The 25,263-nt window shown below is 41.2% G+C and overlaps 1 protein-coding gene across 1 annotated transcript in view; it reads left to right on the forward strand.

Annotated features, from left to right (window-relative positions):
* The first annotated feature begins 458 nt into the window (after positions 1-458).
* LOC138353494 (beta-1,4-glucuronyltransferase 1-like) overlaps positions 459-25,263 on the forward strand; it is a 46,463-nt gene continuing 21,658 nt past the window's right edge. Inside the window, exons 1-2 of the mRNA XM_069306472.1 lie at positions 459-1,341; positions 16,052-16,201. Coding sequence (XP_069162573.1) covers positions 919-1,341; positions 16,052-16,201 — 573 coding nt within the window. The 5' untranslated portion in view covers positions 459-918. The remainder of the gene's footprint in view (positions 1,342-16,051; positions 16,202-25,263) is intronic.

Below are 25,263 nucleotides of genomic sequence, written 5' to 3' on the forward strand. Positions count from 1 at the left end.
TTACATATCCTGGTATAGAACCATTGCAGATGCCTTATTGGGATGGATTTTTTATTCAACCTTGACGACGCATGGACGTCTTGACACCTACTCTGCCTGGGAGCCGCCGGATCACGTTCTATTTTCGCGTTTTGGATTTGATACTTCCGTTTGGCGTCCCTATTCAATGATCGGTCCAGACCACGCCTGGCACTCATATCACCTTGGGTCACAGGATTGTTGATCAATTTTTTTCACGTTTTCTGGTTGGTTCTCTTGGCGGGGTGACGGTGTCCGGCGCCGGCTTGGCCGAGAGGTGCCAGGAGTTCGTGGGTCTTGGTGAACTTCTAGTGTGCCCTCAGCCATATTGGGCGGGCGGCTTTTGCTCTGCCGGAGGGCACTGGATGACTTTTTGCGTTTTTGTTGGGGGGCCGTGTATTTTGTTTTGCTACCCGGTGTTCTATTTGTGGGGTGGGGTCTGTGTTCGTCACCCTGAGGGACTCCAGGGGCTCCCCAATCATCTGCCTGTCTTCAGTTTTGCGAGTACCCCTATACGGGTACACCGGGGTGCATCCGATCCCACGATCGTCGTCGCCCCTAAATCAACAACAACAACAACCTCCCCTGGGATGGTGTATTCTCAAAAGGGTGGAAATATGCTGACCTGACACTCTGTCTTGGGAGAGCTTGGCTCGTTCTATAAACAACCATGTCTGGTCCATGTGCTCTCTCATAGATCATGTTACTCAGACACGTTATACTTTATTTTTGGTGGAAATTTTCCACAGAAGCGCCAATATCGCAGCAAGCCCTAAAATGTTGACACCGTGATCGATAACATCAATACTGTAGTAGATTAAGTGTAAGCAAGAGTTGTAGGACGCTGGGTGATACAAAAGTTAATTTGTAATAACAGTTCCTGCAGGATAGGACCAGACAATGACACCAGTAAGAAGGATGAAGATCGGCCTGTTGCTCTTCATGAACATTGTGATGTTTATGTTCCTGTGGTGTCCCTTCTGGCTCTGCGACAACGGGTCTCCCAGTCTCACGACTGCAAAGAAAAATTCACATTTTGACACAAGTGGCTCAAATGCTGTTCGCTGCCAGGGGAAAGACTGCAATGCTCCCTCTTCCTCAGGACCAACAGCGAACTCCCTACAGAGAAAAATGTACCCGGACCTGCATAGGTGCTCTGCAGGACTTCAGAGAAACTTCTACTACCAGCGGGGAGACTACTGGGTCTTGGAGAACTACATTCCTGCCGACCTGACCTTCCGCTGTAACGAATCCATCACCTACACTACCCATGGAGAATACACCTTCCTCGCTAACCTCGACCCAGTGACGGCTCACTGGCAGGTCAGACAACACCATCACTTCTACTTTGCACGCTTTCACTCCTGTCTCTACACACAGAGATGCATGAAATGAACAAATCCACAAGGGCGTGACAAGGATTCGAATCGTAGCTCAGTCGATTAAGGCAGTGTCTGGGATGCTCCCGGATGCAGGTTCGAATCCTCGTCACGGCCCTTGAGGATTTGTTCACTTCTGTCTTATCCACTTGCTTGATTTATTTAACATTTCCGTTACGTCATTTAAGTGTCTAACTCTTGTCATCTATTTGACCATTGTGAGTAGCGTGAAGCCATGTTGTCTTGTTCCCTCCTCTAGTCACATATTTTGTATGTGTTACATATACATAATTATTTTCTATTAACACCCAATTTATATACATATTATATATATATATATATATATATATATATATATATATATATATATATATATATATATACATATATAACAATTAAACAATCAGCGTTCGAAGACCTCGTCCAGCTCCTCGGAGGTTGGGTGCATACCCAGTATACAGCACGCATTTCCCCTCTGAACTGCGACACTGAGGCGCTGGAACAGGAATATATATATATATATATATATATATATATATATATATATATATATATATATATATATATATATATATACCCTCCCTTTTGGGAGGAACATGAATGCTTGCTGTGACCTGTGCCATATCTGAGTGCATGGAGGATGACACATCTCTGCAACAGGGACTGTGAATCATACACTTGTAGTCTGACACACTGTGAACTCCATTAACAGTATTCATAATTGTTAATTTTTGTTTTTCTTTCCCAAATATATTTCTCTAAACACTGGGTGACCCCCCTCCCCCCCCATCGCCTGACCGCACAGCAACACCCCTTCCCCCAACACCTTCACTGTGGGAGGCCTACAGGGTGCCAGCGTGGCCCTCAATGCCCTTATATTCCACACAGTAAATTCACCTGTTTGATCCGTTTTCGTTGAGATGGTCCACTCTAGGCACTACCCTTTACTGACGATGATAACTGAAAAATCAAATCTCCAAAATTAATTTTTATTTCTAGTCTGACGCGACGCTTGAAGGCGTTTCGTAATAACATATTACATTTTCAAAGACTTTAGTTTCCACACACAATTGTAACCTAAAAACACTAAACAAAGTCTTACTTATACTAACACTAAATAGATTGATTGATTGATAAAGATTAAGCCACCCAAGAGGTGGCACGGGCATGAATAGCCCGTGAGTGGTGGCCCTTTTGAGCCATTACTTGCTTATATACAGAGTTCTTTGGGGCTTACAGTCCCCAAGTGGGCATTTGAAGGCACAGACAACGTTGGTCTCTTTCAAGGCATTCTGCTTTGTGTCTGGAGAGATTTTCATGAGTAGGTTGGCCGTTTTTTTTTGGTTTTATAGTAAATCGTCAATTGTATTTTCTAATTTTTGTCTGTAGGGATAACGTTCCTAACAACACTATCTTTCAGGACCCTTTCCTCCGTTTTATGAGCTGTCGAGAAGAAGTTTCTGTAAAATAGTCTAATAGGGGGTACAGGTGTTGTGTTAGTTGACTCTAACTTCCATTCTCATGTACCCTCCTCACCCAAACCAATAAAAAGCGAAGCGTTATGTCAAATGTTTCATACACAGTTCATCAAGTGTATCATAAAATTGTAGTTCATAAGTGTAGTGTTAAGTGTAAAGAAGTCTTTGAGAATGTTAGAAGCCCTTACGAAACGCTTTTAAGTGTCAGACCAATAATAAAAAATGAATTTTAGAGAATTGATTTTTTCATTACCACCGACAGTGAAGAAAAATACAAGAAAAATAGAAAAAATCGTGTTAGAATTATTAATCTTACTTTTTTGGTCATATTCAACAACATATGTTTACAAGAAAGACTGCCACCAAAATATATTAATATATAAACGCACGACTCTGCAGCAAGAAACCAAGCCTCCACGATAAAATATCGCCAAGATCTGATTCGACATCAGATACACAAGGTAGAAAATGAGATCAAAGGCAGCAAAACACAAATGCTTCATGCTACAAACCAATAAAGAAACAGCAACATCGACGAAGACCTCCGAGGTCGCATCGACCAACACCTCGACATCCTTTCAGATCAACATCACCACAGCACCGAAACCAGGATCATCAAAAAACTGACAACACTGTTTGGAGGACCTATGGCGATTCCATGACCCATAGACGGCTTCTTAAACCTTGCTGGAATCAACCTCACTCAGGACCAAATTACTCTCTTAAATCTGGGTATAAACTGTCATGTTATTTCCAGACCTAGTGAGATGGCCAGGAAAGTGGAGTTGGAGATGCTATTGGATGATATATTCGACCTCAAGAAGCAAACGAAGGTTACCACTAAAGACTCCTTGCAAGCAGAACTTATTGCAGAAGGAGGAAAGATTCGAGGTAACTACAGAAGCACAATACTGTCCCCCGAACTCAAAGCGGCAGCTTAGAGCCTTCATGAGAACAAGGATATAGTCATCAGGAGAGGTGACAAGTCGCCAATATACGTCATTCTTAAAAAAGAAGAATATCTGGCAAAAATGAACCTCATACTCTCTGACCAAACTAAATTCCAAAGTGTAACGAAGGACACTACAGCCGAATTGAAAACGAAGGTAAACAGATTGATCGAAACTGTGAACGCCAAGAAATCTGGACTCCACCTGCCAAAGATCATTGGGGAATATAAACCTGGATATGCGTATGGAAATGTCAAGACACACAAGCCTGGAAACCACTTCGGCCAATCTCAGCCCGATACCCGCACCCAGGTACAGACTGGCGAAGCAACTCAACGGCTTGCTGACTCCTTATTTCCCTTGCGCCTTCAGCCTGAAGTCTCCAAAGGAATTTCTTGACATTACTGCGGGAAACACGGGCCACAGGGATAAGAGCCTCGTTGTACATAGAATCACTGTTTACCAACGTACCTGTATATGAAATAATCGGGATAATAGCGGACAGAGTGTATCGTGATCCGGCCTGTACTCCTCTTGACATACCAGAAAACATTCTAAGGTAACTACTCCAAACTTGTACTAAAGAGGCACCCTTCTAGAGCTTGGATGGGCACATGTATAAGTAGATGGGGTCGCCATGAGTTCTCCCCTAGGTGTCCTGTTTGCGAACTTCTACATGGGAACCATTGAACAAAAGGTCTTAGTCGAGATGAACTTGAAAACGACCATATACTGTAGGTATGTTGACGACATTTTTACACAGGTACCTGATGTTAGACATCTGCAGGAGCTAAAGGAGGCATTTGAGCGGAATTCTGTGTTGCGTTTCACTTACGAGACGGAGAAGGATGGGAAGCTGCCCTTTCTAGATGTAACAGTCATGAAAAGGAGCGGAGGTTTCCACACTGCAGTCTACACTAAGGAAACAAACATAGGAATGTGCCTCAATGCCAACAGTGACTGCCCAAACAGGTACAAGAGGAGTGTTGTTAACGCTTATGTCGACCGTGCTCTCAGCCACAGCTCAGGATGGAGGCAAGTCGATAAAGAACTCTGTAGGGTAAGGCAGGTCCTAGTCAACATTGCTTCTCCAATGGTTTCGTTGAAGACATCATAAGAAGGAAGGTGAAATGCCATGCAACCTCTGAAGAAACAACACAACACTTGTACCCCCAATTAGACTATTTTACAGGAACTTCTTTTCCACAACTCATAAAACGGAGGAAAGGGTCCTGAGAGATATTGTTAATAGGAACGTTATCCCTACAGACAAAAATCAGAAGATACAGTTGACGATTTACTATAAAACCAAGACAACGGCCAACCTACTCATGAGAAACTCTCCAGATACAAAGCAGAACGCTTTAAAAGAGACCAATGTCGTCCATGCCTTCAAATGCTCACTTGGGGACTGTAAGCCTCAAAGAACTCAGTATATAGGCAAGACAACAACATCTCTTTCCAGGCGATTAACGATGCATAAGCAACAGGGCTCCATTAAGGAACATACTAATCTCTTCCCACAACCAGACCATCACCAAAAAGTCTTAACAAAAAAACACAGAAATCATCAACAGATACAGCGATAGCAGGCGGCTTGATATCTGCGAGGCACTACACATTAAGAAGTCAACACCAGCAATCAACAGCCAATTAATGCACAACTATATTCTACCCACTTCAAGACTCTGCACCAATATAGAAGCATCAAGAAATATGGGCTAATAGGCCCTTTGCAGTTACTTCCATTCTTCCCTTTAAACTTAACCAATATTATACCCATTGTTTCGTGTTCTGTCTTGTGTTTTCACCTCATCCAAAACTGTTGTAATATATCACCTCACCCAAATGCAGGTATATAAAATGAAAGCCATTTAAATTATAGCATAGTAAGACTCTGTTTAGTGTTTGCAGGTTATAGTTATGTGTGTGTAAACTAAAGTCTTTGAAAATGTAATAAGTTATTACGAAACGCGTTCAAGTGTCGCGTCAGACTAGAAATAAAAATGAATTTTGGAAAATTGATTTTTCAGTTACCATCAACAGTGAAAAGAAATATAATAAATATTGAGAAAATTCGTGTTAGAATTATTAATCTTACTTTTTTGGTCATATTTAGTAATATATGTTTACAAAAAAGGCTGCTACCAATATATATATATATATATATATATATATATATATATATATATATATATATATATATATATATATATATATATATATATATATATATATATATATGATCGATGTTACCTTCGGGAATCTTAATTTTAAGAAGAATAGGAAAACCAGGGGTATACTGAACATCTTGTTTCAGATTCTTTACTTTAAAATGCATAACGTTTCGAATACTTCTCGTATTCATTCATCAGTTCTAAAAGAAAACACAGAAATCACAATCAAATAACTGGTAAACAAAGAACTCATACTGAATATAATTGCCTATCAAAGAAAGGAAAATGATTAAAAAACAAAACACTTAAGCTTACTTAAAGTGATCAATACAAATAAAACTTATTAACTGTCACATAGATAAAAGCTAATTCAAAAATCCATTAATTTACAAGACGAATTTTATAACAACTAAAACAAACCATACTATTAAACTTACGCGAATTGATCAACAGGAGTAAACCTTAATCTAACAGATAAATACTAAACACTATAATAAATATTCATATAATGACTACAAATCTACAAAAAATGTATATAAAATGCAAACAAAATATGCGACAATTATAAAGTACTAACCAAAATCTTAAGAAAACTCAAATATTAAATAAAACTAAATACCAAAAATGTATTATATGTCCTAAATAAAAAGATTATAATAATGTACAATGTCAAGACTTGAATTAAGTAAGAAAAGGCTACGACATGGTAAACTAAACAAAATTATAATAAAATTAAACTCCCAGAATGTATTATAAATCAAATAACTACTGTGCACTATACAGTGCACAATTGAACAGCCAAAAGGTTGCTTTTTAACAGAGGCCGCAGCTCCTTTTTATATAAGGATTCCGTTACTCTCAAATCTGACTGGCCATTCATACAAGTGTCCAAAATTTTAAAATCAGATTCCAGCAGAGAATGATTAAACTCATAACAATGGTTTCTAATCTCCGAAAATGCTGATTTAGACAATGGTAATCCAGTCCTAAAAGATACTCCACGGTACTCAAGTATCCTAATTTTAATGTTCCGAATGGAACTTCCGATATATCCAGCATTACAGCTGGAACAATTATACATATATACGACATTAGAGCACAGGGGAGTAGGCACTTTATCTTTAAATTTAAAATAAGAGCCTATGGTATTTGTGTTGACAAAAATAAATCTAAAGTCTACTTGAGGATAACAATGCTGCAACAGTTTCCTCAAACCGACTCCTTACAGAAAAACTAATATTGCTATAAAATTATTACAATCTTTTTATTTAGGATATATAATACATTTTTTGGTATTTAGTTTTATTTAATATTTGAGTTTTCATAAGATTTTGGTTAGTACTTTATAATTGTCGCTTATTCTGTTTGCATTTTATATACATTTTTTGTAGATTTGTAGTCATTATATGAATATTTATTATCGTGGTTAGTATTTATATGTTAGCTATCAAGTTTTACTCCTGTTGATCACTTCGCGTAAGTTAAATGGTATGGTTTGTTTTAATAGTTATATAATTCCTCTAGTATTTTAATGGATTTTTGAATTAGCTTTTATCTATGTGACAGTTAATAAGTTTTATTTGTATTGATCACTTTAAGTAAGCTTAAGTGTTTTGTTTTTTAATCATTTTCCTTTCTTTGATAGGCAATTCTATTCAGTATCAGTTCTTTGTTTACCAGTTATTTGATTGTGATTTCTGTTTTTTCTCTTAGATCTGATGATGAATACGAGAAGTATTCAAAAAGTTATGCATTTTAAAGTAAAGAATCTGAAACAAGATGTTCAGTATATCCCTGGTTTTCCTATTCATCTTATATATATATATATATATATATATATATATATATATATATATATATATATATATATATATATATATATAGAGATTGTGACAGTGTTCCCCCCTCCCTTATATTTCTCCCACGCCAGCTGTAAGAGTCATATCTACCTTACCCGAACGTTCTCTACGTTCCAGGGGACAATTTGACATATGTGGGAGCATTAGGTGTTTTTGCGTTGGCGAGAAATTCGCAAAAGAAGAGTGTCTTGCCCAGTGGTTTAGGCCCTTTAGGATGCCAAGATGGCGCCGGCCCCTACGTTTTCCCGCCAAGACGTTGTGACGTCAGTGGCACCAGATTGGTCAAGAACAGTGACGTGGCACAGGGAGCCAATGAGAAACGCCCCTGGCAAGTATGACGTCATGAGTTCAGGGGGGTCTGGACGGCGCGGGCCGTGGCGCCTGGGAGTTTGACACGACACATCGAGGTCTGACGTGCGATAGGGGGTCCTGTCAGTCTGACAGTTTTCGCCCCACTCCGGTAGATTTACGCGTCTCTTGTAGTCTGCAAGCATCCTGTGAGGTCTTCCTGTATTCCATGTGTTGGACAGAAGAAAGAATTGACGAGAAATGAGCAACAAGTGCTCCAGTGACAAGTGCTTTGCAAGAAGTGAAGTCTGAGCAGTGACGTCCGGGACGACTGTGCAGTTTCACCAGTTACGTGATGACGTAGCGCCTGGGTCAATCCACCATGAGGCAGGAGAAGAGGAAATTAGCTGGGGAACTGAGCAACTGCAGCCGAGAGAAAGGACTGCAGACGTAGTTGTGAGGAGAAGTCGACAGCTAGGAGACTGACTCCAACCCTTTAAGAAGTTGTAGAGGAGCACGGAACCTGCAGAGGGAAGAGCACGGAGACGATGCGTTTTTGAATGTTGATTGGGTTCCTGGTGAGAGCATCAGTGTGTGTGTGGGGGCGTTCCCTACAACGAGTCGAGAGCCAGGACCAGGAGTTTCAATTGAACTCTCAACAGAGGGCGAGTCCACGTCATTGATGGTGGAAGTAGGTAATTCAGTTTTCCCTCCCATTCCCCACTAGTTAGCTATTTAGCCAGAGTATCATCTATGTCGTGAGCAGGGGCTCACCAATGTCTATGTCATAGTAAGGCACAGTTGTGAAGAGAGATGCCATAGGGAGCTCTCGTGAAAATATATATGGTGTGTGAGTATGCCTGTGATTTATCGAAGAGATTACTGTGTCGAGGACATTTACATTCATGTGACATTAATATTATATGTTTGTGCCAGAGAATATATATATATAAATGTATCATTTATTAGTGTAAGGCTGTGTGCACAGTATTACCACATCATTATAAATATTTATGTAAGGATCTATATATATGCTGGAGTTATTGAATAGTGTATTCATGTGTTTATTGCCAGTTCAGTGATTTACTGTGTTTTTTGCCCGTATAGTGATTTACTGTGTTCACTGTCAGTATTGTGATTTACTGTGTTTAATGCCAGTACAGTGATTTACTGTGTTTTTTGCCAGTATAGTGATTTACTGTGCTCAAGCCAGTACTGTGATATACTGTGATCATGAAGAAATCTCCTCCTCTCTCTCCCACGGCAGTCTCCGTGGTGTAGTGGTAAGACACTCGCCTGGCGTTCCGCGAGCGCTATGTCATGGGTTCGTATCCTGGCCGGGAAGGATTTACTGGGCGCAAATCCTTAACTGTAGCCTCTGTTTAACGCAACAGTAAAATGTGTACTTGGATGAAAAAACGATTCTTCGCGAATGTAATATAATTACATTCGCGAATGTAATATAATTATATAGTAATGCAAATACTCCTATCATTCTTTAAGCCATTAAATCTACATTCCCTCCTTTTGACAAAAGGAAATTGGATTGTATTAATGGCTTAAAGAATGATAGGAGTATTTGCATTACTAGACCAGATAAAGGTAGGGGTATAGTGGTTTTGGACAAGTTAGAGTATGTGAATAAGGTTGAAAGGTTGTTAGAAGACCCCTCTAAATTTACGTTGGTTGATATAGACCCTTTCTCGTATATTTTGAAATGTGAGGATAAACTGAATAGAGTTTTAAGAAGTCTGAAAGACTCTCTTTTTGATTATACTAAATTACTTGCAACTGGCTCTAAGCCAGGCATCTTATATGGGTTACCTAAAGTTCATAAAACAGGTATACCGATTCGTCCTATTTTATCAGCGATTGGCACTTTTAATTATAAACTGGCAAAGTTTCTGGTTCCATTATTAGAACCATTAACGCATAATGAATTTACTGTGAGAAATTCTCAGGATTTTGTAAAAGAAATTTCCTTTTTAAATTTTGAGTTCCCAACTATGATGGCCAGTTTGATGTTGAATCACTTTTTACTAATATTCCTTTGTTGGAAACCATTGATATCTGTGTAAATCAATTATTTGCTGACACTAACTTAGTGTCTGGATTTTGTAGTAAAATATTCAGACGGCTGTTAGAAATAGCAGTTAAAGACTCCATCTTTATGTTTAATAATATATATTATAAACAAATTGATGGAGTAGCAATGGGGTCTCCTTTAGGTCCTGCACTGGCTAATGCTTTTTTGAGTTTTCATGAAATAAATTGGCTTGATATTTGTCCTTCGGCCTTTAAACCAGTCTTGTACAGGAGATATGTAGATGACACTTTTTTGTTATTTAAGGACCAATGTCATATTGAGAAATTTAGAGAGTATCTTAATGCACAACATAGTAATATACGTTTTACTGCAGAGTGTGAAGTTGATAATTCATTGTCGTTTCTTGATGTAAAAGTGAATAACCTTAATGGGTTCAACACTAATGTTTTTAGGAAACCAACCTTTACTTGTTTAGGTTTAAATTTTAATTCTTTTGTTCCTGATATTTTTAAGAAAAATGCAATTAACACTCTACTGAATAGGGCCTTTGTTTTATGTTCTAATTGGAATAACTTTGATCAAGAAATTAATTTTCTTGTGAAATTTTTTTCAAATAATGGTTATCCTTTGCATATGGTTTATACCTTTATAAGGAATTTCTTAAATAAGAAGTTTCACCCATCGTGTAGGATTACTACAGTGGAAAGGGCTCTTAAATAAATTAGCTTTTCTGTAAGGATTCGTTTGAGGAGACTGTTGCAGCAGTGTTATCCTCAAGTAGACTTTAGATTTATTTTTGTCAACACAAATACCATAGGCTCTTATTTTAAATATAAAGATAAAGTGCCTACCCCCTTGTGCTCAAGTGTCGTATATATGTATAATTGTTCCAGCTGTAATGCTGGATATATCGGGAGTTCCATTCGGAACTTTAAGATTAGGATACTTGAGCACCGGGGATTATCTTTTAGGACTGGATTACCATTGTCTAAACCAGCATTTTCGGAGATTAGAAACCATTGTTATGAGTTTGATCATTCTCTGCTTGAATCTGATTTTAAAATTCTGGACACTTGTATGAATGGCCAGTCAGATTTGAGAGTAATGGAATCCTTATATATAAAGGAGCTGTGGCCTCTGTTAAATAGCAACCTTTCAACTGTTCAATTGTACACTGTATAGTGCACAGTAGGCCCTGTAATTTGATTTATAGTTCATTTTGGTAGTTTAATTTTATTATAATTTGTTTAGTTTACCATGTCTTTGCCCTTTCTTACTTATTTCAAGTCTTGATATTGTACATTAATATAATCTTTTATTTAGGATATATAATACATTTTTTGGTATTTAATTTTATTTATTATTTGAGTTTTTTATAAGATTTTGGTTAGTACTTTATAATTGTCGTTTTTTTCTGTTTGAATTTTACATACATTTTTTGTAGATTTGTAGTCATTATATGAATATTTGTTATAGTGTTTAGTATCTATGTGTTAGGTATCAAGTTTCACTTCTGATCACTTCGCGTAAGTTGAATAGAATGGTTCGTTTTAGTAGTTATAAATTTATCTTGTAGCTTAATGGATCTTTAACTTAGCTTTAATATATGTGACAGTTAATAAGTTTTATTTGTGTTGATCACTTTAAGTGCGCTTAAGTGTTTTGTTTTTTAAGCATTTTCCTTTCTTTGATAGGCAATTATATTCAGTATGAGTTCTTTGTTTACCAGTTATTTGATTGTGATTTCTGTTTTTTCTTATAGATCTGATGATGAATACGAGAAGTATTCGAAACGTTATGCATTTTAAAGTAAAGAAAATGAAACAAGATGTTCAGTATATCCCTGGTTTTCCTATTCATCTTAAAAATTATATATATATATATATATATATATATATATATATATATATATATATATATATATATATATATATATATATATATAATATATTATTAAATATGACCGAAAAAGTAAGATTAATAATTCTAACACGAATTTTCTCAATCTTTCGTACATTTCGTTTCACTGTTGGAGGTAAATCAAAAATCAATTCTCCAAAATTCATTTTTATTTCTAGTATGACGCGACACGAGCGCGTTTCGTAAAACTTATTACATTTTCAAAGACTTTAGTTCACAAATACACAACTGAATAGAACTTACGCATCTCCGATTTTATATCTACATTTGAGTGAGGTGGAAGGGGTGATGTGGCATTAACACAAGACAGAACAAGATGTGGTATTAATAGGGTATTAATTTCATCAACACAAGACAGAACACGAAACAATGGATATTGAATAGAAGTGTTTGTAGAAAGCCTATTGGTCCATATTTCTTGATGCTTCTATATTGGAGCGGAGTCTTGAGGTGGGTAGAATATAGTTGTGCAATAATTGGCTGTTGATTGCTGGTGTTGACTTCTTGATGTGTAGTGCCTCGCAAACGTCAAGCCGCCTGCTATCGCTGTATCTATCGATGATTTCTGTGTTGTTTACTAGGATTTCTCTGGCGATGGTTTGGTTGTGGGAAGAGATTATATGTTCCTTAATGGAGCCCTGTTGCTTATGCATCGTTAAACGCCTAGAAAGAGATGTTGTTGTCTTGCCTATATACTGGGTTTTTTGGAGCTTACAGTCCCCAAGAGGGCATTTGAAGGCATAGACGACGTTAGTCTCTTTTAAAGCGTTCTGTTTTGTGTCTGGAGAGTTTCTCATGAGTAGGCTGGCCGTTTTTCTGGTTTTATAGTAAATCGTCAGTTGTATCCTCTGATTTTTGTCTGTAGGGATAACGTTTCTATTAACAATATCTTTCAGGACCCTTTCCTCCGTTTTATGAGCTGTGGAAAAGAAGTTCCTGTAAAATAGTCTAATAGGGGGTATAGGTGTTGTGTTAGTTGTCTCTTCAGAGGTTGCATGGCTTTTCACTTTCCTTCTTATGATGTCTTCGACGAAACCATTGGAGAAGCCGTTATTGACTAGGACCTGCCTTACCCTACAGAGTTCTTCGTCGACTTGCTTCCATTCTGAGCTGTGGCTGAGAGCACGGTCGACATATGCGTTAACAACACTCCTCTTGTACCTGTCTGGGCAGTCGCTGTTGGTATTTAGGCACATTCCTATGTTTGTTTCCTTAGTGTAGACTGCAGTGTGGAAACCTCCGTCCTTTTCCATGACTGTTACATCAAGAAAGGGCAGCTTCCCATCCTTTTCCATCTCGTAAGTGAAACGCAGCACGGAACTCTGCTCAAATGCCTCCTTCAGCTCCTGCAGATGTCTGACATCAGGTACCTGTGTAAAAATGTCGTCAACATACCTGCAGTATATGGCCGGTTTCAAGTTCATGTCGACTAAGACTTTTTGCTCGATGGTACCCATGTAGAAGTTTGCAAACAGGACACCTAGGGGAGAACCCATGGCGACCCCATCTACTTACTTATACATGTGCCCATCCGGGCTCAAGAAGGGTGCCTCTTTAGTACAAGCTTGGAGTAGTTTCCTCAGAATATTTTCTGGTATGTCAAGAGGAGTACAGGCTGGATCACGATACACTCTGTCGGCTATCATTCCGATTGTCTCGTCCACAGGTACGTTGGTAAACAGCGATTCTACGTCCAACGAGGCTCTTATCCCTGTGGCCCGTGTGCCCCGCAGTAAGTCAACAAATTCCTTTGGAGACTTCAGGCTGAAGGCGCAAGGAACATAAGGAGTCAGCAGGCCGTTGAGTTGCTTCGCCAGTCTGTACGTGGGTGTGGGTATCTGGCTAATGATTGGCCGAAGTGGGTTTCCAGGCTTGTGCGTCTTGACATTTCCATACGCATATCCAGGTTTATATTCCCCAATGATCTTTGGCAGGTGGAGTCCGGATTTCTTGGCGTTCACAGTTTCGATCAGTTTGTTGACCTTTGCTTTTAATTCGGCTGTAGTGTCCTTCGTTACCCTTTGGAACTTAGTTTGGTCAGAGAGTATGATGTTCATTTACGCCAGATATTCGTCTTTTTTAAGAATGACATATATTGGCGACTTGTCACCTCTCCTGACAACTATCTCCTTGTTCTCACGAAGGCTTTTAGCTTCCGCTTTAAGCTCGGGGGACAGTATGGTGCTTCTGTAGTTGCCTCGATTCTTTCCTCCTTCTGCAATAAGTTCTGCTTGTAAGGTATCTTTGGTAGTGACCTTCTTTTGTGTCTCGAGGTCGAATATGTCGTCCAACAGAATTTCCAACTCTACTTTCCGGGCCATCTCCTAAATCTGGGCATAAACTGTCATGTTATGTCCAGACCGAGTGAGATGGCCCGGAAAGTAGAGTTGGAAATTCTGTTGGACAACATATTCGACCTCGAGACACAAAAGAAGGTCACTACCAAAGATACCTTACAAGCAGAACTTATTGCAGAAGGAGGAAAGAATCGAGGCAACTTTTTCGGTCATATTTAATAATATATGTCTACAGGAAAGACTGCTACCAAAATATACTAATATATATAATATATATATATGTTATGTATATAAATATATATATATATATATATATATATATATATATATATATATATATATATATATATATATATATATATATATATATATATATATATATTGGTGTATACTGGCAGCAGGTTTTCTTTCAAACATGTTTCATTGAATATGACCGCATATTCTGTATATATTATTTTCTGGTTTAGGGCTTCTATCCCTCTATTTTCTTAGCATCAGGGCTTAGTTGAAATAGGAGTTCTCCAAAACTCATTTTCGTACTTTTAAGGTAAAGAAAAGAAGTGATTTACTATAGAATGTATTACACTTATTTCTACAATTTGCACAACGTTTCGATCCTCCATATATATATATATATATATATATATATATATATATATATATATATATATATATATATATATATGTCGTACCTAATAGCCAGAACGCACTTCTCAGCCTACTATTCAAGGCCCGATTTGCCTAATAAGCCAAGTTTTCATGAATTAATGTTTTTTCGTCTACCTAACCTAACCTAACCTAGCTTTTTTTGGCTACCTAACCTAACCTTACCTATAAATATAGGTTAGGTTAGGTTAGGTAGGGTTGGTTAGGTTCGGTCATATATCTACGTTAATTTTAACTCCAATAAAAAAAAATTGACCTCATACATAGAGAAAAGGGTTGCTTTATCATTTCATAAGAAAAAAATTATAGTAAATATATTAATTCAGGAAAACTTGGCTTATTAGGCAAATCGGGCTATGAATAGTAGGCTGAGAAGTGAGTTCTGGCTACTAGGTACGACATATATATATATATATTATATATATATATATATATATATATATATATATATATATATATATATATATATATATATATATATATATATATATATATTTATATATTTACACATATAAATACATATATATGAACACATGAATCAATGGGTCCATTCGATGCCTCGTTCGCTTCTCCATGTTCATATTCAAAGGAGGTACTGTTGTATGTGCAAAAATCCGGTCTTATTGGAGGACGTGTGCACTGAAATATATGTAAGTTGCTGATATGATCACTAAGAACATAATGACCATAAGGTTATCACCAGTGAGAAAGTCAACTGGAGCTCTTAGGTAACTCGAACCCACGACCGTCGGACTGCCAGCCGCCACCTCTCCCACTGTACCGCTAACACCACATACCTATACAGTGGTAGAGGTGGCGGTTTGCAGTCCATTGGTGGCGTGGGAGGGGGTTCGAGTCACCTAAGAGCTCCAATTGATTTTCTCATTGATATATATATCATATTAGTGTGATTTCTCTGTGTAATTATCACCAGTATTGAGCAGCGTGATGACCTCAACAATACCTCTTCAGGGCCCCGTGAGCATTGCCTTGTACGCCCCCGGGGACGACTTCAACGCCACCGTCGCCACCATACTGTACCTGCGCCAGTGTGCCAGGTCAGAGATCAGGAAGCTGGTCACCTTCCATATCTTCTTCCACGACTCCCACACACCCAAGGAGGTAAGGTACTTCAGGGGGGAGGTGCCAACACATCCAGGGAGGTGTCAGTGCCTCAGTGGGGAGGTGCCAACCCTCCCACACACCCAGGGAGGTGTCAGTGCCTCAGTGGGGAGGTGCCAACACTCCCACACACCCAGGGAGGTGTCAGTGCCTCAGGCGGGAGGTGCCAACACTCCCACACACCAGGAAAGTGTCAGTGCCAACACTCCCACACACACACACAGGAAGGTGTCAGTGCCAACACTCCCACACACACACACAGAGAGGTGTCAGTGCCAACACTCCCACACACCCAGGGAGGTGTCAGTGCCAACACTCCCACACACCCAGGGAGGTGTCAGTGCCAACACTCCCACACACCCAGGGAGGTGTCAGAGCCAACACTCCCACACACCCAGGGAGGTGTCAGTGCCAACACTCCCACACACACACCCAAGGAGGTGTCAGTGCCAACACTCTCACACTCACCCAGGGAGGTGTCAGTGCCAACACTCCCACACACACACATACACAGGAAGGTGTGTGTGTAACCACCTACAAAATTCTCAGAGGAATTGAAAGGGTGGACAAAGACAAACTCTTCAGCACGGGTGGGACACGAACAAGGGGACACAGGTGGAAACTTAGTACCCAGATGAGCCACAGAGACGTTACAAAGAATTTTTTCAGTGTCAGAGTAGTTAATAAATGGAATGCACTAGGAAGTGATGTGGTGGAGGCTGACTCCATACACAATTTCAAATGTAGATATGATAGAGCCCAGTAGGCTCAGGAATCTGTACACCAGTTGATTGATAGTTGAGAGGCGGGACCAAAGAGCCAAAGCTCAACCCCCACAAGCACAATTAGGTGAGTACAGGGAGGTGTCAGTGCCAACACTTTCACACACACACAGGGAGGTGTCAGTGCCAACACTCCCACACACACACACAGGGAGGTGTCAGTGCCAACACTCCCACACACAGGGAGGTGTCAGTGCCAACACTCCCACACACCCAGGGAGGTGTCAGTGCCAACACTCTCACACACACACAGGGAGGTGTCAGTGCCAACACTCCCACACACACACACAGGGAGGTGTCAGTGCCAACACTCCCACACACACACAGGGAGGTGTCAGTGCCAACACTCCCACACACACACCCAGGGAGGTGTCAGTGCCAACACTCCCACACACACACACAGGGAGGTGTCAGTGCCAACACTCTCACACACACACACAGGGAGGTGTCAGTGCCACCACTCCCACACACACCCAGGGAGGTGTCAGTGCCAACACTCCCACACACACACACAGGGAGGTGTCAGTGCCAACACTCCCACACACACACACACACACAGGGAGGTGTCAGTGCCAACACTCCCACACACACACAGGGAGGTGTCAGTGCCAACACTCCCACACACACACAGGGAGGAGTCAGTGCCAACACTCCCACACACACACACAGGGAGGTGTCAGTGCCAACACTCCCACACACACACAGGGAGGTGTCAGTGCCAACACTCCCACACACACACACACAGGGAGGTGTCAGTGCCAACACTCCCACACACACACACAGGGAGGTGTCAGTGCCAACACTCCCACACACACACAGGGAGGTGTCAGTGCCAACACTCCCACACACACACACACAGGGAGGTGTCAGTGCCAACACTCCCACACACACACACACACACACAGGGAGGTGTCAGTGCCAACACTCCCACACACACACACACAGGGAGGTGTCAGTGCCAACACTCCCACACACACACAGGGAGGTATCAGTGCCAACACTCCCACACACACACACACAGGGAGGTGTCAGTGCCAACACTCCCACACACACACACAGGGAGGTGTCAGTGCCAACACTCCCACACACACACAGGGAGGTGTCAGTGCCAACACTCCCACACACACACACACAGGGAGGTGTCAGTGCCAACACTTCCACACACACACACACACACACACACACACACACACACACACACACACACACACACAGGGAGGTGTCAGTGCCAACACTCCCACACACGCACACACAGGGAGGTGTCAGTGGCAACACTCCCACACACACACAGGGAGGTGTCAGTGCCAACACTCCCACACACACACAGGGAGGTGTCAGTGCCAACACTCCCACACACACACACAGGGAGGTGTCAGTGCCAACACTCCCACACACACACAGGGAGGTGTCAGTGCCAACACTCCCACACACACACAGGGAGGTGTCAGTGCCAACACTCCCACACACACACACAGGGAGGTGTCAGTGCCAACACTCCCACACACACACACAGGGAGGTGTCAGTGCCAACACTCCCACACACACACACAGGGAGGTGTCAGTGCCAACACTCCCACACAAGGTGTAAACGATAAAGTGCCACTTGCTGCAGACGATGAGTCATAATAACGCGGCTGAACACATGTTAACCAAACCACACATCAGAAAATGGAGAAACGACGACGTTTCGATCCGTCCTGGACCGAAACGTGTCAAGTGGTGTGCGACTTGCTATCATGATTAGAAACACAGATTTGACAGAAGTAGAAGTCAATAAAACAAATACATCACAGTTTGATACAATATCCCTATGGGTGGTAAATGCACCACGGCAGGAAGCTCAGCAAGCCAGTGGTAACTCCTACGGTTACCTCCCTTAGGAGGTGGACCCCAAACAGAAGGAACTGCTTACTTGCAGATTTTTACTTTAAGCCTGAGCCCGTAAAAAAGCGGGAGCAAACCGCCAGGCTTCCACCACACGGGTGAAAACCTGTGTGGTGGAAAACAAAGCAGAACATGAGTGGAACAAGAATGGTTGAAGGGTTGACATCAAAGACCGTTTTCGATAACAATAACAAGTTTATTAACAGAGACTAAACGGCTACAACATCGAGTTTACGTTACGTTAATGTCCATCCAGTGGCACTCAACAGCTACTTAACAACCCCGAAATAGCAACGACTCCTGTCAATTGCTGCATGGCTGAATACTGAACTAACCTGAACACAGGTGTGCCCACTGACGACGCAACATTGCAAACAAATAATTCACAAGACAACGTTTACACAACAGTGAGCGTTACGTTACGTTAATGTTCATCCAGTGGCTCTTGTAAGACAGCTATTCAACAGCCCCTCGAGAAAAAACAACAGTCTGCATATTACGGTTACTGCGTGCTGACTGAATAAAGTAACTGAACAATGGTGCCCACTGGTGACACAAGCTTGCACTCAATATATCTCACGGCCCTCCTGGTGAGCAATATACTATAATCACAATCTTACTGGCACTGGCAGCCCTCCCGGCGAGGTGGGTAATCCAACACTGATAACCCCCCTATCAGTGTCTTTTGTGAACACTCTATGCGACTCCCTGCAATGAAATTGCAAATGTAAACAAAGTTAGGCAAGGTGGGGTCCTGAGACACTTCTCCAGTAACTACCAAGTTACTTTAACTCTCATCTTCAGAGACGATAATCAAACAAATTGCCTTAATCAATTGCAAAATTGGTTATGTGATTAATTACATTAATTGACTGTTAACAGCAGCCAGCAACAAAGTACTTCTACGTTAATCACGAACACTTGTCTCTCTCAGACAACAAACATCAATAGTACTCTATGTTAATCACCAACACTTGTCTCCTACAACAAGTCACACTGTTAACACTAACTCGTTATCTCTAAATTACATCACACTTGACCCCCCTCAAGCATTCAGTGAGTAATTCCCAATTATTATCAACGGACAACTAATTAAATTCCAATCGAGTTACGTTAACTAAGCCTACCACTCTCTCTTGGAAGCTTCTCAACAGTCTATGTCAAACTTACTTTAATGAGTGTTAATTACCCTAATTAACCCAGAGCAATTATTTAACTGTCACCTGCACCGACAATTAATTATACATAAATACGTCTCACTCCGCACTGCCTAGGCAGGTCTCATCAAACACTGTGAATTCCCGGAGGAGGTGTTAATTATCCGAATTAACATGAGTGCTTAATCATCTACCGTCCCCCGACAGATCAAATTAATCCAACGAGTTACGCTAGCCCAATGACATCGCCCTACGAGTCAGTCAATCCCTTTGACGTTAATTACTCCACTAATTAACATGAGCCATTAATTGCCGTCCCAGACTGGTAATTAGTCACGAGCAAATTACGTTAACACAAATACTGTCAACCTTTGACAGTTCCTCCCCACTATGTGAATTCATGACAAGAATGCTAATTACATAATTAGCTAGAGTGGGAAATTAGTTGTCACACGGACAATTAATTGCACCTGAAACGTATCTGGACAAGCGCAACACTGTTTTCCATAACAGCTCCCTCATTAAGTAATGTGCAACCCCTTATGACGTTAATTACCCCTTAATTAACTCTCACTGAATCCTTAAATCATCAACACAACTTAAAGAAAACATAAAGTAATCTCAGGTTACATAGGTCAAACTCTCAGTGACATAACAAATAAATGTCACGGCCCCACACGCTTGCAGGAACCTGCAACACGTTATTCTTGAGATCTTCTTGAGATGATTTCAGGGCTTTAGTGTTCCCACAGCCCGGTCCTCGACCAGGAAACCCACCCCCAGGAAGCAGCCCGTGACAGCTGACTAACATCCGCTTCGTGACCGAGAAGCGATTATTTTACTGCTAGGTAACAGGGGCATAGGGTGAAAGAAACTGTGCCCATTGTTTCTCGCCGGCGCCCGGGATCGAACCCCGGATCACAGAATCACAAGCCCAGCGTGCTGTCCGCTCGGCCGACCGGCTCCCTGCGACGGCGCAGGAACTGGTGATGTATTGGCATTGAAATCGAAATGAAATGTATTGAAATCGTATTAGCGTATGTTTTTCCATTGGAGACTTTCAGCGACGTGAAGAGGGGAAACCTGCTGCCTGGGTAACAGCTTCTCCCCCGAATCAACCTACCGGATGCCTACTACTGAGACACTGTAATTTCATAAATCTGAGTACTCACGTTACCGGTCTCCGCATTTATCCTTACATACATTCCCTCCAGGTTGAAGCAGATCATACAACTTGCTCCCAAGTGGTTTTGCCATACCCATGTGACTCGACCCGTTGTGGCCACAGGGTGTGGCGGTAGGGTGTGGCCATGGAGTGGTGCGCCGCGCTGGCCTCAGATGTATACAGTCGGTGTGGAAGACATGTGAGTACCAACCTGTCCTCTTAAAAAGAACGTCGCTTTTGGCCGTTTGCCCGTATGGCCGAATTTGGACACCGGGTGTAATGGATGGCGGTGACGAAACATGGATGACACGGCAAGGTGAAATTTCAATGTAACATGGGCCTGTAATCTCCCCAAAATTACACTTGAGGGCTTCCCCTGAACACCGGGAAGCCGTACCCGAAGGGAACTTACAAACATTCTATGGGGAACTGTTCTAAGTAATACAAGTCCTACAGAAGGAATAGAAAAACTGACTTCAGAAGCGTATCAAGTCTGTCTGAAACATGTTCCTTTGAGGAAAGCCAGAAAGTGATCTAACGTAGAAAGAGAACGCAGACGACACTATAAACGCAGGAAAAAATAACGGAACTGCTTATGCAGACACGAATTTCCCGTCAAAGAAGGAATAATTTAAATAGGGAGATTGAAGAAATCGAGCGGAAATATAAACACTCATATGAAACTGAAGAAAGGCAGTTAGAACAGAAAGCAATTCAGGAAATAAAGAAAAATCCAAAATATTTCTTCTCATATGCGAAATCAAAAGCAAAAACCACTGCCAGTATTGGACCTATTCGTACAAGTGAAGGTTCATACACGGAGGATGACAAAGAAATTAGTGAAATCCTAAAAAAGTAGTATGAGGACATGTTTAGCACTCCAATAAACAACATGAAGGTGGAAGATCCAGACAATTTCTTTATGCGGGATATTCAAACCCCTGTAAATATAACTGATATAAACACGATCGCACTAAATTTTGAAAAAGAAATTGAAAACATGCCCATGCACTCGGCCCCAGGTCCAGACTCACGGAATTCAATATTTATAAAGAAATGCAAAGTGCCGGTAGCACAGGCACTCAGTATAGTGTGGAGGAAGAGCTTGGACACGGGGGAGATACCAGATGCACTTAAAGTAGCAGACATAGCCCCTCTACACAAGGGAGGGAGCAAAGCATTGGCAAAAAATTATAGACCAGTTGCACTAACATCGCACATCATAAAAGTATTTGAGAGAGTGATTAGGAGTCAGGTCACCCATTTCATGGAGATCAATGACCTTCACAACCCAGGCCAACTAGGATTTCGAGCGGGGAGATCGTGCCTCTCACAGTTACTTGAGCACTACGACAAAGTTACTGAGGCATTAGAAGAAAAACAGAATGCTGATGTGATATACACGGACTTCGCAAAGGCTTTCGATAAATGTGACCATGGCGTGATAGCACACAAAATGAAGTCAATGGGAATAACCGGTAAAGTAGGACGCTGGATACTCAGTTTTCTGTCAAACAGGACTCAGCGAGTAACGGTCAACCATATAAAATCTAGTCCAAGTGCAGTTAAAAGCTCTGTACCTCAGGATACAGTCCTTGCACCGCTGCTTTTCCTTATTCTCATATCAGATATAGACAAAAATACAAGTCACAGCTTCGTATCATCCTTTGCAGATGACACAAAAATCAGTATGAAAATTACATCGGCTGAGGACATTGAAAAACTTCAAGCTGATATTAATAAAGTTTTCGACTGGGCATCAGAAAATAACATGATGTTTAACAGTGATAAATTCCAGGTACTCAGGTACGGTAAAAATGAGGACCTTAAACATAATACAGAGTACAAAACACAATCAAATGTACCCATAGTAGGAAAAGAGCATGTAAAGGATTTGGGAATAATAATGTCTGACGACCTAACGTTTAAGGAGCATAACCAAGCAAATATTGCGACAGCCAGAAAAATGATAGGATGGATTATGAGAACTTTCAAATCCAGGGATCCCGTCACAATGGTTGTACTCTTCAAGTCACTTGTGTTGTCCCGTCTTGAGTACTGCTCAGTACTCACTTCCCCCTTCAGAGCAGGAGAGATTGCTGAAATAGAGGGAATACAGAGAACATATACGGCACGCATAGACGCAATAAAGCACCTAAATTATTGGGATCGTCTCAAAGCCCTCCAAATGTACTCACTAGAAAGAAGACGAGAGAGATATCAAATAATATACACCTGGAAGATACTGGAGGGCCAAGTACCAAATCTACATAGTAAAATAACAACGTACTGGAGTGAACGATATGGAAGAAAATGTAGAATAGAACCAGTGAAGAGCAGAGGAGCCATAGGCACAATCAGAGAACACTGTATAAACATCAGAGGTCCGCGGTTGTTCAACGTCCTCCCAGCATGCATAAGAAATATTGCCGGAACAACCGTGGACATTTTCAAGAGGAAACTAGATTTATTCCTCCAAGGAGTGCCGGACCAACCGGGCTGTGGTGGGTATGTGGGCCTGCGGGCCGCTCCAAGCAACAGCCTAGTGGACCAAGCTCTCACAAGTCAAGCCTGGCCTCGGGCCGGGCTTGGGGAGTAGAAGAACTCCCAGAACCCCATCAACCAGGTAACCAGGTACCCGATTCCACCTCTAGCCAGTTATCATAGTCAATATAACAGACGACCACGAATGTTATCAATAACGTCAGATCACAACGCGGCTGCCTCGTGCCTCGGCTGAGCACGTGTTCACTCATTCAGATTATTTTCTCAATTCGTTTCCTTAATAATTGTTCCACGATCACGCGAATTGGATCCAGGTATGATTCACGATAGCAGGGTCACCGTAGTGATAAGGAAATTAATGATTACACGGCGATAACGGCGGTGGAGGTAGCAACATGCCACCTGGGCATATAGGGCATGGGTGAACTTCTTGTCTCTAGAGCACTAGAGCGCTAGAGTGCACCATACACTCTAGCCCAGTCTAGAAAAACTAGCTGGAAATTTCATTCCCTCACAGTAACAATCCCCCTGTCCCTATATCTTAAATAGCGAAAAGGGATCCCGAAAAGGCTTTATAGGCACCATTATACTTCTAATGAGGAATGTACAAAGCAACCCAACTAAACAATATTTGTTTTAGAGGTTCCCGTTCAGCTGCCAATGTAATTATGTTCGTATGCTCCTCTGGTGTTAGAATTGACGTGATATCAATACACTAAACCATTTTTTTCTTTATGCAGATGATGAGTCGTAATAACGTGGCAGAAGATATGATAACCAAACCACAAATCAGAAGATGGAGAATCGACGATGATTTGATTGTTGCTGCCGAAGGCGGCTAGTTTATTGTGCACCCCATACTGATCCTGTGAGCGGTAGCGCAAAAGCATGACAGAGGGCACAAAAGGTCTTTATCAGACCTCATCTTAGATTATTACCTAAACAATTTCTTCTATCCTTCACACCTTATAGTTACAATGTTAGCTAGTTACAGAGAGAGTGCTATTACAAGAGCTACATATTTACAGTAAGTCATCATACATTATTGGTAGGTCTTATCGCTAATACATAATAGTTTGGCCAATGGGGATATTACAGAGTCATAGGGGAGCTTCTGTTTATTATTAGTCCTCACAATACACCACTTGTTTCTGAATCTCATATGTCGTTCATCTACTGGAAGCGAAATGTGGGTACAGTGCAAGGATTTTAGGTAATTTATCCATTAGGGAGCCGGTCGGCCGAGCCGACAGCACGCTGGACTTGTGAGCCTGTGGTCCTGGGTTCGATCCCAGGCGCCGGCGAGAAACATTGGGCAAAGTTTCTTTCACCCTATGCCCCTGTTACCTAGCAGTAAAATAGGTAGTACCTGGGTGTTAGTCAGCTGTCACGGGCTGCTTCCTTGGGGGTGGAGGCCTGGTCGAGGACCGGGCCGCGGAGACACTAAAGCCCCGAAATCATCTCAAGATAACCTCAAGATGGTAATAAGATAGGTTGCCACATCATACAGAGTGAGCTTAGATTTATCTCTAAAAGGCTCAATTTTACAACAATCCAAGATATAGTGTT

This window comes from Procambarus clarkii, chromosome 58 (assembly GCF_040958095.1).
Source record: "Procambarus clarkii isolate CNS0578487 chromosome 58, FALCON_Pclarkii_2.0, whole genome shotgun sequence".
Taxonomy (NCBI): Eukaryota; Metazoa; Arthropoda; class Malacostraca; order Decapoda; family Cambaridae; genus Procambarus; species Procambarus clarkii.